General features: G+C 51.4%; 1 protein-coding gene across 1 annotated transcript in view; it reads left to right on the top strand.

Annotated features, from left to right (window-relative positions):
- NCOA1 (nuclear receptor coactivator 1) overlaps nucleotides 1-12,611 on the top strand; it is a 65,738-nt gene that overhangs the window by 38,291 nt on the left and 14,836 nt on the right. The window contains exons 11-13 of the mRNA XM_010002180.1: nucleotides 645-1,183; nucleotides 6,971-7,151; nucleotides 9,293-9,316. Of these exons, the coding sequence (XP_010000482.1) occupies nucleotides 645-1,183; nucleotides 6,971-7,151; nucleotides 9,293-9,316 (744 nt within the window). The remainder of the gene's footprint in view (nucleotides 1-644; nucleotides 1,184-6,970; nucleotides 7,152-9,292; nucleotides 9,317-12,611) is intronic.

Below are 12,611 nucleotides of genomic sequence, written 5' to 3'. Positions count from 1 at the left end.
ACCACGGCGGAGCAGCAGCTCCGGCACGCCGATGCAGACACCAGCTCCAAAGACGTGTTGGCCTGCGCCGGCACCGCTGGCACTTTGGCCTCCAGCAACCCTCCCAGCAGCACCTGCCCCTCCTCCCACAGCTCGCTGACCGAGCGGCACAAGATTTTGCATAGACTCCTCCAGGAGGGCAGCCCATCCGATATTACCACCTTGGCCATGGAGCATGAGAAGAAGGAGAATGCCCCGAACCCCACCCCCACGGCTCAGAGCCAGCTGCCGGGAAACCCCGACATCAAACTGGAGCCGGACGCGCTCAAGAAGAAAGATGCCAAGGACCACCAGCTCCTGCGCTATCTGCTGGACAAGGACGAGAAGGAGCTGGCGGCAGCCCCGGCGCTGAGCCTGGACGACGTGAAGGTGAAGGTGGAGAAGACGGAGCAGATGGAGCCCTGTAACACGGCCCCGGTGCCGCTCGCCAAGCCGCCTGCCACGGAGGAAGTCAAGCTAGAGACACAGGGCCAGGTGAGTTGACCCATCTGTGTCCACACTGGTGGGATGTTCTTGACAAGCTGTGGTTTTGTGTCTGTTTCCCCAAAACCTGCTGGCGTGCTCCCTCCATGGCAAGGTGGTGGGCCTGGGAGAAGTATGGGGAGATGTCCTATTTGTCCAGCTCCTGGCCACCACGGCGGAGCAGCAGCTCCGGCACGCCGATGCAGACACCAGCTCCAAAGACGTGTTGGCCTGCGCCGGCACCGCTGGCACTTTGGCCTCCAGCAACCCTCCCAGCAGCACCTGCCCCTCCTCCCACAGCTCGCTGACCGAGCGGCACAAGATTTTGCATAGACTCCTCCAGGAGGGCAGCCCATCCGATATTACCACCTTGGCCATGGAGCATGAGAAGAAGGAGAATGCCCCGAACCCCACCCCCACGGCTCAGAGCCAGCTGCCGGGAAACCCCGACATCAAACTGGAGCCGGACGCGCTCAAGAAGAAAGATGCCAAGGACCACCAGCTCCTGCGCTATCTGCTGGACAAGGACGAGAAGGAGCTGGCGGCAGCCCCGGCGCTGAGCCTGGACGACGTGAAGGTGAAGGTGGAGAAGACGGAGCAGATGGAGCCCTGTAACACGGCCCCGGTGCCGCTCGCCAAGCCGCCTGCCACGGAGGAAGTCAAGCTAGAGACACAGGGCCAGGTGAGTTGACCCATCTGTGTCCACACTGGTGGGATGTTCTTGACAAGCTGTGGTTTTGTGTCTGTTTCCCCAAAACCTGCTGGCGTGCTCCCTCCATGGCAAGGTGGTGGGCCTGGGAGAAGTATGGGGAGATGTCCTATGCCTGCCACAACCTTCTGCCCTGGTGCCACATTCTGCAGTGCTGGTGCCACCTCCTCCAGTGTTTGTCCACATGTTCATGTTTTGGCAGCTCAGATCTTCAAGGCAGCGATGGGAAGGGAAGGGAGAAACTTTACTGAGGTGTATAAACATGAGAAAGAAATGCAGCACATCACTGCAGGTGGTGGGCTTGGGCGAGGAGAAGATGATACGCATGTTGCCATGTGAATAGGTTCTTATTTCTGCATCTCTGGGCACATTCAGGGCTCATGTCCCAGGGAATTTTCAGTCCCTTGGTCTCTTGTTGGCTGAGATTAGCAATAATACGGGCCTTTTACTTCTCCTAAAAGTATTATTAAATGGAATAATCCAATGACAGATCTCTGCAACAGAGATTTGGGCGTATAAATATTCATTACACACAGCTATGAATAGAAGAGATTTCTTATTTTTGAAAGCCAGGGGAGATGGTGCCACGGATAAGGCTGCTTAATCCTTTTTAAGCAAAGAGAAGAGGGCGGCTGACACGAGGAGCCGGGCTGAGCGCGTACGGGCTGCGGGAAATCAGGCTGCCGGCTCCGGGAGATATGGGCTGGATAAGAGTGCCTGGAGAGCCTGGGATGCCAGTGGCACAATAAGTCTCTTAATAAGGTTAAGTGCTCAGTTGGCTTGGGAGTCACGGCCAGTTACCCAGAGGCAAGCAGGAATCAAGCTCTTGATCTCGCCTTGTGTTGTACTTTTGTGGGGTCATCAACTTGCTGGATGTTTTGTTCTCCCCCATCATCTCCCATTTGGGATCCATCATTGAGAGTGATGTTGCTCTGCATGAGGAAGACCCAAGGCAAGATGTGTTTGTTTTGGGAGACACATTGGAGCTCACAGGTGTGCAGTGAACCTGTCACAGAGCCATGTACCCGCTGCGATGCTGCGGTGGAAGGTGCAGCATCCTGCCAGGAGTGCTTTGGGGAGCGTGGTTGCTGGCAAAGTGCTGGGGCATGGGAAGAGCTTTGCTTTCCTGGTCTCCACATATCCATGTACAGGATTCACTCACCAGTAGGGGAAGCAGGCAGACACTTTGCTGCCCATCATAGAATGATAAAATGGCTTGGGTTGGAAGGGACCTTAAAGATCACCCAGTCCTAAACACCTGCCATGGGCAGGGACACCTCCGACTAGACCAGGTTGCTCCAGGCCCCATCCAACCTGGCTTTCAACACTTCCAGGGATGCGGCAGCCACAGCTGCTTTGGACAACCTGGGCCAGTGTCTCACCACAGTCATAGTGAAGAATCTCTTTGTAATTTCTCATCTCAATCTCTCCTCTTGCAGCTTGAAACCATTCCCCCTCATCCCATCACTCCCTGCCCTTGTCAAAACTCCCTCCACAGCTTTTCTGTATCCCCCTCAGGTCCTGGAAGGTGCTCTAAGGTCTCCTTGGAGCCTTCTCTTCTCCAGGCTGAACAACCCCACCTCTCCCAGCCTGTCTCCAGAGCAGAGCTGCTCCAGCCCTCGCATCATCTCTGTGGCCTCCTCTGGACTTGCCCCAACAGCTCCATGTTCTTCTTGTGCTGGGAACCCCACTACTGGGGTCTCAGCAAAGCAGAAGGGGACAATCCCCCACCTGGCACTGATGATCACACTTCTGGGGATGCAGCCCATGACACGGTTTCTGGGCTGCCAGCACACAGTGCCAGCTCATGGTGAGCTTCTCATCACCAAACATCCTCAAGTCTGTCTCCTCAGGGCTGCCTCCATCCATTCTCTGCCCAGCCTGAATTTGTGCTTGGGATTGCCCTGGTCCCTGTGCAGGTCCTTGCACTTGGCCTTGTTGACCTTCCTGAGGCTGGCGTGGATCCACCTCTCCAGCCTGCCCAGGTGCCTCTGAATGCCATCCCTTCCCTCCAGTGTGTCACCACAGTGTTATGGTCAGCATCACTGATGGTTCCAGTTTCACCATCCTTCAGAGAGGGTGGAGCCCTATGAATTAAACAAGGGAGTGCAAGCTAGTTGTGCTCTGCTTGCAAACAGGCACCCAGAGCTTGGAGGACTCGAGCCTGGATGTGTTTATAAGCCCCTCTCCTGCACTCTTGGAAGCAGCCAAGCATGTTTTAGGCTCCTTCATGGCTTTTCAGTTCCAAGTATCCCTCCCCAGGCAGCTGGAGAGTGTCAGGATTATGCACTGGACATTACCGAGTGTTTCCAAAGAGTTAATAAAAGAGACTAGAGAGAGTTTGCAGAGTCTTAAAATGGATTTTCTGAGGAGTGAACAACCCTTCAGTGCTCAGCAGCTAAGGACAGAGTTTCATTTCCATGTGTTTTCTCTTACAGGCTGCTCTGGTGTGGTGTGGAGAGGGGGGAGCTGCCATTCCCAATAAAATCCAGCACTTGGTAGATTTTTGTTTTCATGTGGGATTATTTTAAGAATCAAAATGTCAATTAGGAGTGACATTAATTGTGAGGCAGGCTCTGAAGCTCCCCTTCAGCCTTGAGGGAATTAGTTCCTTTCTGGATTTATTCTATGGAAATGCTCTGGGTTTGCTTGGAGTTACCTGTTCCTGGGGTGACAACAACAACAACAAAATAATAAATTGTGTAGAGCTTGGGAAAGAGCTAATAGAAATTGCAGGAATTTTTAAAAATTTAAGAAAAAAGATAAGGAAGGTTTTGGAAGGGCTCTTTATCCTGGTGCTTCAAGGCATGAGCTGAACTTCAACTTGGTGAAGAGAAAACTTTCCTCATGTCAGAATGTCTCCCCTTGAGCAGGATGCAGGGAGCAGGCAGTGCTGCCTGCACTTGGGAGTGCTCCACCATGTGTGGATGTTGGAGTTCAAAGAGAAGTAATGGATGCCTCATCATGAAAGTCTTCAAGGTCAGGTTCACAGGGCTTTGAGAAACCTGATCTAATTGAAGATGTCTCTGCCCATGGCAGGGAGTTGGACTGGATGGTCTTTGAAAGTCTCTTCCAACCCAAACCATTCTGTGATTCCATGAAAAATAAATTTTTACCTTATTTCTTGTTTGCTTTTTGGCTTCTGAATCTACATTTCAGCTTCTTTTTGTGAGCAGGGTAGAATTCTTTTCTGGTAGAGAAGAAAGGAGTGATGACAGAGAGCTGGAGATCCCTATGGAAATAGCTGCCTCCAGGAAGCAGAGCTCCACTAAAATGCAAATGATCTGAAGTTTGCATAAAATTGTGGGATTATTTAATTTGTACAAGAATTTCATTACCCAAGTGGCTTTGGAGGAGAAGTTCCTCCACTCCATGGGAAGGTCCAGCCAGGGCTGAAGATTGGCTGGGTAGGCAGCAGAGAAAATGGCCTGAAGTTGCAGCAGGGGAGGTTTAGATTGGCTATTAGGAAGAATTTCTATACTGAAAGAGTGGTCAGGCACTGGAACAGCCTGCCCAGGGAGGTGGTGGAGTCACCATCCCTGAAGGTATTCAAGAAGTGTGTAGATGTGGTACTTCAGGGCATGCTCTAGCAGCCAGGGTTCTGGGGGGTTTCTGTGTGTTGATGGTTGGACTCGGTGATTTCAGAGGTCCTTTCCAACCTTGACAATTCTGTGTGTGAAGCATCTCTGCCCTCCTCACTGAGCTGATTTCATGTGTGGGGCTTGGCAAAGGATGCAGGGCAGAGGTGAGATCCTGTCCCTTGGTTTCTGTTTTGGTTGACTCTAGTTTTGGAGCCTTGTTTCTGCTGAGAGATGGAGGTTTGGGGAAGAAGAAGCTGTTCAGAAATAATCAGCCACCTTGTGTCTCCATCTCTCTCACAGAGGGTTTTCTCACCAGTTTTTTTGACAGTAGTAGGTTGTGAAGATCTGAACCTTCTCTGACTGGAAGGCAAGACTGGAAGGCCTGAACTGCTCCAGCCCTCCAGCACTGTGCGTTTTCTAGAGGTGGAGGGAAAATAAAATACCCATTAAAGTGGGCACAGATTCTAGGTCCAAGTTTGGGTGCTCCAGAAAACAACTGATAAGCCCCCCGCTCCTACCATATGTCCATCATTCCAGCCTCTCCATCCTCCACCTCTTCATGTATCCAACGAGCAATGCAAGAACTTCACTGCTCCCATTTTATCTCCACTTAATATCCATTTTGGATGCCCACGGCTGCCTCTGTGCCCTTCTTCTCCCTCTGCCTCCAGAATGACCTCTCTGCAGGAGGACGTAGAGTTGAGGTGATGTATTGACTAGGTCACCTTTAAAGGTCCCTTCCAATTCACTGTAAGGGAAAAACAGGCATGTGTATATTAGAAATATCAATTCATCTGCCCAGGTGTGACCATGTGACTGTAGGAAAGGGGAGGAAAAAAGCAGTGAAGGTCAGGAAGGAGATCTCTGCCATGGTGGGAAGAATGAGCAAGGCCTCCTAGGTCTTGGATGCAGGACTGGGCACATGGTTTCAATGAAACTGCCATTGTTGGAGCGTCTATCCCAAGGTGGAGCTTCCTGCAGCTGCCCTGGACTTTGTCCTCATGGTGTGTGCATTGTAGATGTGAAACTGGACATAGCTGCTGTAGCAACTGGAATTGCCACTGGTTTGGAGGATTTTAGCTAAGACGTGAAATATTTCCAGCTGGGATTTAGGGGCACTTCCCATGGTTTCTTGTGGTGAGGGACAAAGCTGTCACCTTGGTGAAAGGTCTTTAACACTGCAAAGGGCCAGATCCTGGTGGGTAGTTTCCACCCCTCAGTGCTGTTTGCTATGGGAATGCTGCAGCCTCATGTCTTGGCTGGTGGCAGAGCCTCTTGTCTAAGCCAGGATCCCAATTCCTGCTAGATTTCTTCATGTTCTGCAGACCAGAGCATCATTCCCTTTATCAAATGCAAAGATTTTCCCTAGTTCTATCAAGTTATCTATTAATTACCCTGTGTTAACAACCAGGCTTTCCCGAATGTTGCTCTGCTGGAAGCCATCTGAGTACTTCCATGTTCAAGTATTTGGTTTCCCTTGAGATATTTTTCTTTTTAGCCAGAGCTCATTTATCTCCAGCCCCTTTAATCCTAACCTGTTGCTTTACAGCCCTGCTATCACAGCCACTGGTGCAAATCCCTTTCCCAGTAACTTTCCCATTTATTTGGGTCCCTGGGCTTAAACATCTCCTCTTCCATTCTCAGCTATGTTGAAGGCTGGAAAAGCTGAATGATTTTCTACTACTTCATTGAGGGTAATTACATGCCTCAGGCCAGTGTTGGTTTTGGACATTTTTTCAAAAAAAAGTCACTTATTTTTCTTAGAAAAGACCATTTTTTTATTAATATAATCTCAGTGTAAGCATATGTGTATTAACAAAGCAAATTATCTTCTGTTTAAAACTGCTGGAGGTTATATATATCATTAGTAATTATGCTAATTGCAGTGTGTGAGTGTCTTGAAGCTGCTGCCGAGGGCTGGGCTCTGGGGTGGGGACCTGTGAGCATGGAGAAACAGTTCTTGTCCCCCAGGGTCTGTGTCCAGCTGAGCAGAAGGATGCAGGGCTGGTTCTGTATCCCTGTGACGTGCTGGGTGTTTCAGCAAGCAAAGGGATGGGGAGAGCTGGAGGGGGATACATGGATGCAAAAACAGCGCTCGCTCTTGCTGGTGCTGTGTTTGGGCTGAGTCACCCACCTGTGATTTTTGTTGGGTTTGTGTTTTCTTTCTTTCCTTCCTTAGTTTGCTGCCGAACTGGAGCAGCTGGACCAGCTCCTGCCCTCGCTGGAGAAGGCGGCTCAGCTGCCTGGCTTGTGCGGACCGGAGAGGAGCGAGGGCGGCGTGGCCGTCAAAGCAGAGATGCTCCCAGCCCCCCTGCCGCCCAGCGCCGCCGCCAGAGCCCCCGCGGGACTCACCCGTACGTGTCCAGCCCTGGGGAACACCAGTGCTCACCCCCAGACCGTGTCCCTGCCCAGGGGTGGGAGGGGAAGGGTCTCTGCTTGGTGCCCGCCAGCCTGGATCCAGCTGCAGGGATACTTGGAGGGACCTGGGCTTTGCGGGCTGGTGCAAGACTTGATGCGCTCAGGTGCAGCATCAGGAGCTTTTTATTAGGCAACAGCAAAAATGAAAAAAAACCAAACACCTGAATTTTCTCCACAGTGAGACATTTTACCAAAATAAAAATTAGGATTTTTCTCCTGAAGGAGCCCGCAGGCAAAATTCAGGGTGTTATGCAGCAAAGGTGTGCATGGACTCCATGGCCAGAGGCTCAAGCTGGGACTTCTCAGTGTGGGCTTCCCCCAGCTGAGCAGTAACAGAGGCACAGCTGTTCCCAGAAAACTGTCCCCATCTTCCATGGGGAAAGCAATTTTTTACCAATCCCAACATAAATTTTCCCACAGAACTGCACCCAGCAGCTCTTGCCATCTCCAAGTGCTAAGTCAGAGCCCATCCCATCCCTTGCTGTGATGGATGTCCCTGTGCCAGCCCCAAGCCCTACAGCACAGGGAGTGCTGGCCTGTCCCCTGTGGTTCTGGCAATGAGCAAGAGCCTGTTCTGACCCCGTGGGGCTTTTCCCCTCCTACACTTGATTTTTCCTGTTTAGAATTACCCGTCACATCCCCCATATCGCTGCTGCTGCAAATCACACTGAGTCTTGAATGCTGAAATGCAGCTTCTAGAGCAGAGGGAAGGAAGGGCCCAGTATAAACCAGTTAACTGCTGGTCTGTATCCTACCAAGGGAGGGATAATTGTCCTGTTACTTATTCAGCAAATGGAGATGAGGATGTTTTGGGCTCCAGCCCAGTGAGAAGCCCATAAGGCAGTTCTGACAGCTAAGGGCTTGGATATTTTGGGAGGACTCAGGTTGCAGAAGCAGAGTCTTTTAAAAAGTGGGAGCATCATAGCAGAAGGAAGAGCAACAAGAAGGAAAGGAAGAGCAAGGGCCTCAGAGATGGATGCTGGAAGGGTGAAGAGTGATGGCTGTGTTGAACCTGGAGGCAGTGGGGAGCTGTGCTGGACCTCCCCTCTGTCAGGGAAACACTTGGGAGGTGAACAGGAACTGTCAGCCCTGTAGCTAGAGCCATGGACTGATTCACCCATCATCTCCAAGCTGAATTCATCATTAGGCTTATCACTCAAGCCAAGGACCTTCTTGTCCCAGAGCTAAGATGGTTGGTACCTTCAGCAGCAGGAACACTTGTAATCCCAGAATCCCAGACTGGTTTGGGTTGGAGGGGACCATAAAGATCATCCAGTCCCAACCCCCTGCCCCGGGCAGGGACACCTCCCACCAGACCAGGTTGCTTCAAGCCCCATCCAACCTGGCCTTCAACACTGCCAGGGATGGGGCAGCCATAGCTGCTCTGGACAACCTGGGCCAGGGTCTCACCACCCTCACAGCAAAGAATTTCTTCCTCAGATCTCATCTCAATCTTCCCTCTTGCAGCTTGAAACCGTTCCCCCTCATCCCATCACTCCATGCCCTTGTCTGAAGTCCCTCCCCAGCTTTCCTGTAGTCCCTTCAGGTCCTGGAAGGTGCTCTCAGGTCTCCCTGGAGCCTTCTCTTCTCCAGGCCAAACAACCCCAACTCAATTCAACAGCTCCATGTCCTCCTTGTGTTGGGGACCCCAGCACTGGACCCAGCACTGCAGGGAGTCTCACCAGAGCAGAGCAGAGGGGGACAATCCCCTCCCTGGCCCTGCTGGTCCCACTGCTGGGGATGCAACCCAGGACACAGTTGGTTTCCGGGCTGCCAGCACACGGTGCCAGCTCATGGTGAGCTTCTCATCACCCAACACCCCCAAGTCCTTCTCCTCAGGGCTCCTCTCAATCCATTCTCAGCCGAGCCTGGATTTGAGCTTGGAATGCTCCAACATAATTAAGAGTGGGGCTCATTGCCTTGAGAGGACCAAGAGTCCTGCATCAAAGTTGAAAGAGAGAGACGAGGAGGGCGAGCCTGGTTGCAGCAGGGGCTGCAGTGTGAGTGCTTGAAATGCCAAGTGCTGCCCTCCTGGGCTACAGCGTATAAAATAGCAGCTACTGCCCAGGCGTTCCACCAGGAGCCTTACTGAAGGTGCTGGCAATAGGTTTAGCTCACCATTAAGCTGGTCCCCAAGGGTTTAGAGGTGCTGCTGGCTGGGAGAGGGGTTGCCAACAGTTACGGCTGGTTGCCACCTGCTTTCAAGGCTGCCTCTTACCTTCATTTTTCTGTTCAATGTGATCATTTGAGACATGCTTCCGGATGGCAAACTGCAGCTGAACATGCAAAGACTTACCTGAATAAAAATTAGAATAATGTGAGGCCTAACAACATTGTTTAATTGATTTAAAGCCAGCAGGTGATAGATGAGAGCTGCAGAGGGAGGAAGCTGGCACAGGGAGCATTGTTCCTCTCCAGCTGCTAGACTTAAGGAGGACATGGCTTCTGTGCTGGGGTCACCCCAACAGGGAGCAAAGCCTGGATGATGTGGCTACCTCTTGCAAAGGAGCTGCCCCTCAGCTTCTGTAATTCACTCTGCTTCTGGTACACTCCCTTGAGTGACGGTTAAAACCTCTCCAGATAGATTAGATGGACACAACCCCCCTCCCTTTCACCTTTCATACACCCAGTTGATTATTTTTTATGCCCAGCTGATTATTCTGAGCTCCAGGTACTGTTTTTTGGGTGCCAGCTTGTCTCCTGGATCCCCTTCACACTGTGTGGCAAAGTGTGTGGGAGCTGTGCTGGTGCCCAGGAGTAGTTGTCACCCAGAGTGACTTCCCCAGGAGTCCCACATGGGACTGAGTTTCCAGCTTTAGGCAAGGTAGCATCCTAACACAACCCCCTTCTTGCCTTCCAAACTTACCAATGCCAGCTCCCTTCCTGGCAGGGCGAGGAATCTGCTGAGTGCTGGGGATCTTGCAATGGGCCTTGGGGAGAGCTCTGACTCTTGCTTTTTGTCTTTTTTTCTCTCACAATGGAACGACTCTGCAGCGATGGGCAGCGGGCAGGGCGTGCAGGCTGGTCGGGCCCCCTTTGAGTTCTGCGACCCCCTGGAGCCAGGGCAGCTGAGGCCGGTCCCGTGTCCCACGAGCAATGGCAGCAGCCCGCACGCCCCTGGGCCATCCCAGCAGGGCAGGGGCACAGTGACAGCTCCAAACCCCTTCCCCCCCGACACAGGTATGTTCAGCTGTGGGCATCTGCTCCTCTCCGTCTTCTCCAGGTTACTCTGAGGCTTTCCAGGGAGTCCCATGGGAGAAAAGGCGTTGCATGGTGGAGTGTTGGTGTTCACCAGCAGCTTCTCACAGGCAGCTGTGCTTATTCTTTCCTCTCTTTTCGTGTTAGTATAGTTTCAGGCAAAAGAAATTCTTTTCTGTCCATCCCAGCTCCTGGGAAGGCAGTTGGAAGCAGCTGCATCCCCTCACCCAAGCAGTGATGGGGCTCAGGCTCCCCTGGCACTGGTCAAGGTTTAATTTCCACAAGGATTGGAATATGGATCACGGATCATGTGTTGGGAGAAGAAGCAGAAGCATCAGTCTCACCTCACCCTGCTGAAACTGTCAACAGCAGAACACTGCAAACCTCACCAAGAGCCATTTTGGCAGCTGGGCTCTGGAGTTGTGGCTTCCCTTGCTGCTTCTCTTGCTGCATCAAATGATGCTGAACGTGATCTTCCCACCATGCACTGGGGCTGTTCAACTGCTTGACTGCAGGTGCAGGAAGCAAATAACCCAGATCTCATCATCTCATGACAGTAGCGTGGAACTAGAAGAACTGCTGGTTTCCTCTGCTGTCCCTTTCCCACAGTGGCCAGGCTCCAGGAGAGCATCAGCCGTATATCCCACACACCATTCACCTCAGAGTGGGTGGGAGGTGCCACAAGTCCCACCAACCCACAGATGCAGGATGAGCATGGCCAGTTCTTCCTGCAACTCTGGACAACCCTGCACACAACCCATCCCTCTGAATCATGTGAAGCTCTTGGTTTGGACAGCTTCTCCTGCGAAGAACATCACAAGAGAGCTTGCATCCTCCTCTGAGTCCCCTCCAGTGGGGAGGCAGATACCAGCCCTGCACGCTATGTCATTGCAGCATTTATAGCTCTATAATATTACTATTTTACATCCATTATTTAACAGGCCCTGGTGCCTGTTAAGCCACTCTGGGTCTGGCTGCCTCAAGGACTGTCACCCAGAGCCTCGCAAATGATGCTCTGCTGGGGAAAATCCACCATCTTCAGCATCAGTCAGCCTGGGGACCATTTTTGGGTGAGTCAAGGAAAGACTGGGGACAGGCTGCACTGTGACTGTGCCACAAGCCTCCCTGGCATGGCTGGAGCTGCTGTGACTGCCACTGGCACCATGGGATCTGCCTGTTGCCAAGCAACATTAAGGCTTTTTAAAAGAAATTTTGAGAAACAGGGAAGTGCTTGGCAGGATCCACCGTGCTGGTGTGTGCCCTGGGATAGTGAGCATCCCTGAGCTGGACCTTCCTCCTCTCCATCCTTGTAGGGCTCTGATTTTCTCTTACTTGAAACAAGCTGCACAGTCTGAGACGCACGTGAAGCTGGTGGCTCCTTGTGACAACAGCAAAGACCCCGGGCACTGGGTAATCACAGAGGTTTTCAAGCAATTAACGTATTTTAGTGGAAAAAGAATCAGCAGAGCTGAGCTTGGTTAAAAGAATTTTTTCATCTTTAGCTACTGCCTTCATCTGCGTTTCTCTTAGAAACTCAGGGTGTTTGGCCACTGATGCCACATCCTGACGTGGCAGAGATGGCACCCCAGCCAGAAGTGTGCTCACCCCTCTGGTTTCCATCTCCTTGGATCTCCACAGGCTGGTTCAGCTGAGGTGCCGTTTGATCTTCAAGCCCAATTCCTATTTCAAATGGAATGACGTAAAGTCTCCAGCCTCATAAATCTCTCTGTCCTGGGCTTGGGCTCCAAGTTCTGCTACAACTTAATTTAATTGTGCTGGCTCCTTTCCCTATGAAAATTAACTTTTCTCCAAAAGAGGCAGAAGATGCTAATGGGTGTGGGCTGTTTTTTAAGCTAAAATCTTCAGTAGTAACAATTTGCTTTCAAGAAGACACATTCTAACTTGACTCAGTTTTGAAACTCTTGCTAGAAATGTGCTGAAAAGGGAAAGTTTTGAATAGTGTTTGCACATACAGAGAGGGTCATAAGTATCTGCTGCATGTACAGTATCTGCCTAGATTTTCACCCAGAATTTCATGCTTATAACTAACAGTTAGGAACCCCCACCTGATATCTGTGACTTTGGGTTGAAAACAGCCATAACTGGTGAATCTTGGCATCTCTTTTAGGAATGTTTTAGGATACTATTGGCATCCCATTGCTCTGAATTTTCCTGGTTCACACAGCAGCACCCAGGTCCTGCCC

Source organism: Chaetura pelagica, unplaced genomic scaffold (assembly GCF_000747805.2).
Source record: "Chaetura pelagica isolate M959 unplaced genomic scaffold, ChaPel_1.0 scaffold107, whole genome shotgun sequence".
Classification (NCBI taxonomy): domain Eukaryota; kingdom Metazoa; phylum Chordata; class Aves; order Apodiformes; family Apodidae; genus Chaetura; species Chaetura pelagica.
This window is presented reverse-complemented; position numbering and strand designations above follow the sequence as displayed.